Raw genomic sequence first — 4,142 nt, 5'->3', positions numbered from 1 at the left:
TTGTGCTACCTATTTTGCACGTTTTTAATCTTCTTATTTTGGCATGATTTAGAATTTTTTCTAGGAATTTTATTTCCTTTCCTTTTAGAATTTTATTGGTCTTTTATTTTATTTTATGTTCTTCTTTATAATTTCTTAACTACCAAGAAATTGTCTTACTAATGTCCTACCTAAAATAGAATTTCTCTACTAGTATTAAAAAGGGTGCAACCGTGCAACCCTCGTCGTAATTAACTTTTAAGATTTTCTATTAATAATATTCAGAAATTTTTCTATTCTTCTTGTGGATTCAAGAATTGCTCATGGCTACAAATACATATCTCGTTTAGATTAGTACGCAATTAATTATTTTGTTAATTCCGCTGCGTCACATTCTTTGTCTTCATTCATGTGAAATTATGAAACTACTCTTCATACATTTTTCTCTTTACATATAAAAAGGATAATCATGTTATTTTACAACACTACAAAATAAAAAAAGAGTATACGTTAAATAAAAGGAGAGTGTGAAAGTCAATTTCGTGTACCACATTTTTATTCATGATGTAGTACTGTACTTCGGTAGTATTAAGAATATGGATCAGGGCATTGTTTAAGGAATGACAAATAAGAAATTATGGACAATCGCAAGATATTTTTCACCGGAGGAATAAGCTGCGACGAAATTAAAATAGCTGAGCTTATGAGAAACCCTCTGTGACGCCGGAACGCCCTACCCCGCTTCTCATCACAATCGCAGCTGACACGCCGAGCTTCTCATCGCCTGCCATTACAACAAAAAATTGTAAAGCAAGTAACCGAGGGAAACGAAAGGAACACAGTAGTTTATACGAGTTGAGCACACCGAGGTGCCGTACACACCCCACCGTGCTATCGGCGCACTAACGGAGGGGAGGGGTCCTGTCAAGTTTCTTACTGTCTATTCTCGTCCATTTTCAATTTTTTCGGGGCCGCAATAATTATGGGAGCGGTTCATTTTGTAGAGGTCGTTGAGACCTTCTACCATGCAAAAAATCATGTTCTGTCATTCGTTGAATACCTGATAAGATATGGGGGAGAAGTGTCATTTGTTGCGAATAATGAAGGGAAGTCTCCGTTCTATCTGGCCGTTGAATTTGGGAAAGTGGATTTGGTTGAGCTTAGGTTGCAGATTTGCATTGACGAGGGGTATTATTCCAACTCTGAGGACATCAAAGGGAACTCCCCACTTAATGCTGCCATTAGGGGAAGAAATAAAGGTGTGAGCCTATAACCCTTTATTTCAGCTGTGTTCAGAGCCATTCCGATGAATGTGAAACCATCATCATCGAACGGCTTTGGACGCCATTGTGTCCAGAGTTATATTTTAAAATTGTGTTCCTAGCATTGCTCTTATAAAATTCTTGTAGTCTGTAATATGGCTTTGAATATCGGTCAATACGCAACGGTTTTTTTTACCTTCGGTTATACTCCTATATATTGATTAGATGCATGTGTATCGACCCATCCCGTTACGTATTAGTCTGTTTACGATTTACTGACCAGTTCACGGTCATTACGGTTACAGAGATTGACGACTGCTACAACCGATTCCTACTATGTATTGTTTGATACTATCGATGCCTTTAAACTACGACCGTTGCTGTTACGTGTTCCGACACTGTTATTTAAGACCTTGGTTGTAAACTACTTCAAGTCTTTTGTTGAAAGGAAAATTGTATTGAAGTTGCAATCAGAGTGAGTGTTCGGAAGCTAATGGAGTAAATTTTTTAGACTTAAAGATTTCGGTATCTTGTACTCACCCGGTATCTAACCATGCCAGTCGGTATCCAATACGGCTGGTGCCAATCGATATTTGAACTGAAACCAAATTAAAGTATTAAAGTACCGGTTTTATGAAGAAAATAAAAGGGGTACAAAACCTTAGTTGTTGAAGTAGTACCGGTTTTATGAAGAAAATAAAAAGGGGTACAAAACCTTAGTTGTTGACGTAGTACCGGTTTTATGAAGAAAATAAAAAGGGGTACAAAACCTTAGTTGTTAACGTAGCACCGGAGTATTGAAACTTTGTAAATATTTGTAACAGAATAAAAATGATTGATCTTTTTGATACTATTAAAGGGCGTGGTTATTCATGTATAAGTGTCTCACAACATCCCACTCTCCTCTGTTTCTAGGTATGTTAGAAATTATCATGGAGAAAATGCCAAAATTCATTCTATTAAGAGATGAAGATGGGGAAACTCCGCTCCATTGTGCAGCATCCGAAGGTTACTATGAGGGAGTTCAATACTTGCTAGACAAATCCAGTGAATGTGTACTTGAAAGGGATGGCAATGGCTTCTTGCCTGTCCACACAGCATCAGGAAAAGGCCATTTGGATATTCTTCGGAAGTTGCTTCAGCATTGCCCTGATTGGAGGGAGTTGTTGACAAACGAAGGTGAGAACATTCTTCATGTTGCTGCTAGGAATGGGAAAAGCAATGTCATCGATTATATACTTAAGACTCCTGAGCATGAGAAACTTCTAAACGAGAGAGATGATAGTGGGAACACACCTCTGCACTTGGCAGCAATCCACTGGTATCCTAAAGTAGTAAGTTCTTTGACATGGGACAAGAGAATTAACCTGGAATTAGTGAATGGTGATGGCATGACCGCTCTTGATGCTGCTGAGGAACGCATGGATACAATGGCTTCATTCCGCAAGGTACGTGTGCTGCTAAAAAGTAACTACTGCGATGTTACACAATCAGAAGAACACAAAATTATAGTCCACAAATTGCAAAAATTAGGGCCTCTTTTTTTGTAACTTATACCTGTCGCTGTCAGATGGCCTTTATTGTAAAACAATTGCGAGCACATCTTGCACATCTTTCTAGATTAGCATATTGTGGAACATTGAGAAATTTTTCCTTAGCCATGTGATTTTGTGCAAAAAAGGTTTGGTGCCCAAAACTATTGTGAGAGTATGGGTTCGTTTTGTCTATTTTGTTCCCAAAATTTATGTCCCCCTGTCCTAATGTACTTCCAATTGTAGGATCGCACCTCAAAATCGTTGAGACCTGATATTTTCTACTACATTGGGTGATTTAGAGTGCATTGGACATATAGGGAGCATGGGCTTTGGGAAGAGAAAATCTGTGGCCATTTGTGCAGGTCGACATGATCTTGCATACCTCTGCTTGCATGTGTGTTTTGAGAGAGAAATATGACTGCTTATGTTATTTACTCTCACTAATTACCATTTTCTTCCTTACTGCTTCCGTAGTCATTACCACCAGCAGATGTTATTCTTTTGTTTTCTTGAAATTGTGCAGCGATTGACCTGGATGGCATTGAAATCTGCGGGTGCACCGAATAGAAAATGCTCTAAAGTTCCAAAACTAATTACACAAACTTCATTGGGATATCAACAGCCTAACATGGAAAAGTACAAGGACAGGATCAACACACTCTTGTTGGTGGCAACACTAGTAGCCATGGTGACATACACAGCGGGTTTCACAATGCCCGGTGGCTACAACAATTCCGATCCAAACCAAGGCATGGCAACTATGCTGAATAAAAGCAAGTTCCAAATATTCGTGATTTGCAACACCATAGCCATGTTCAGCTCAATGATAGTTGCAGTGTCTCTCATTTGGGCACAGTTAGGTGATCTCAATTTAATCCTCACTTCCCTCAGATTGGCCCTACCATTGTTGGGGCTAGCTCTTTTTATGATGTCCTTAGCATTCATGGCAGGTGTATGTCTAGTTGTTAGTAAACTCACTTGGTTGGCCAATGTTGTCCTGATCATGGGAATTGTTTTCCTTTCCATTCTCTTAGTGCTCTTTATTCCACTCTGTAAAATTCTGGAAGTTCTTAAACATTTTATTCATCTTTGATCACTATATATACAGAGTACAAGAGTATCAAATCCCCTAAGTCATGGGATTATGCAAGAATCAAATCCCCTAAGTCATGGGATTATGCAAGATTACAGCTAGCATGATTACAGAATGCACATGGACATATTGACCATGAGGTGCTAAAATCATGGGCTGAAATATCTTCAGTCAAGGATATGACTGAAATGCGGATATGACTGAAATGTGCTTTCCTAATACTCCCCCTCAAGTTGGAGCATGAGGATTGATCATGCCCAACTTGGATTTTAA

General features: G+C 38.7%; 1 protein-coding gene across 1 annotated transcript; it reads left to right on the top strand.

Annotated features, from left to right (window-relative positions):
• Positions 1 to 682: 682 nt before the first annotated feature.
• LOC131328623 (protein ACCELERATED CELL DEATH 6-like) lies at positions 683 to 3,869 on the top strand. The gene is made up of 3 exons (XM_058361541.1): positions 683 to 1,238; positions 2,157 to 2,689; positions 3,300 to 3,869. Exons 1-3 carry the CDS (start codon positions 962 to 964, stop codon positions 3,867 to 3,869), a joined length of 1,380 nt encoding a protein of 459 aa, XP_058217524.1. The 5' UTR covers positions 683 to 961.
• The last annotated feature ends 273 nt before the right edge of the window (positions 3,870 to 4,142 follow it).

The sequence above is a fragment of the Rhododendron vialii genome, chromosome 6a (genome assembly GCF_030253575.1).
Source record: "Rhododendron vialii isolate Sample 1 chromosome 6a, ASM3025357v1".
In the NCBI taxonomy this organism is placed as follows: domain Eukaryota; kingdom Viridiplantae; phylum Streptophyta; class Magnoliopsida; order Ericales; family Ericaceae; genus Rhododendron; species Rhododendron vialii.
The sequence above is the reverse complement of the archived record's forward strand: the minus strand, read 5'-3'. Positions and strand labels throughout refer to the sequence as shown.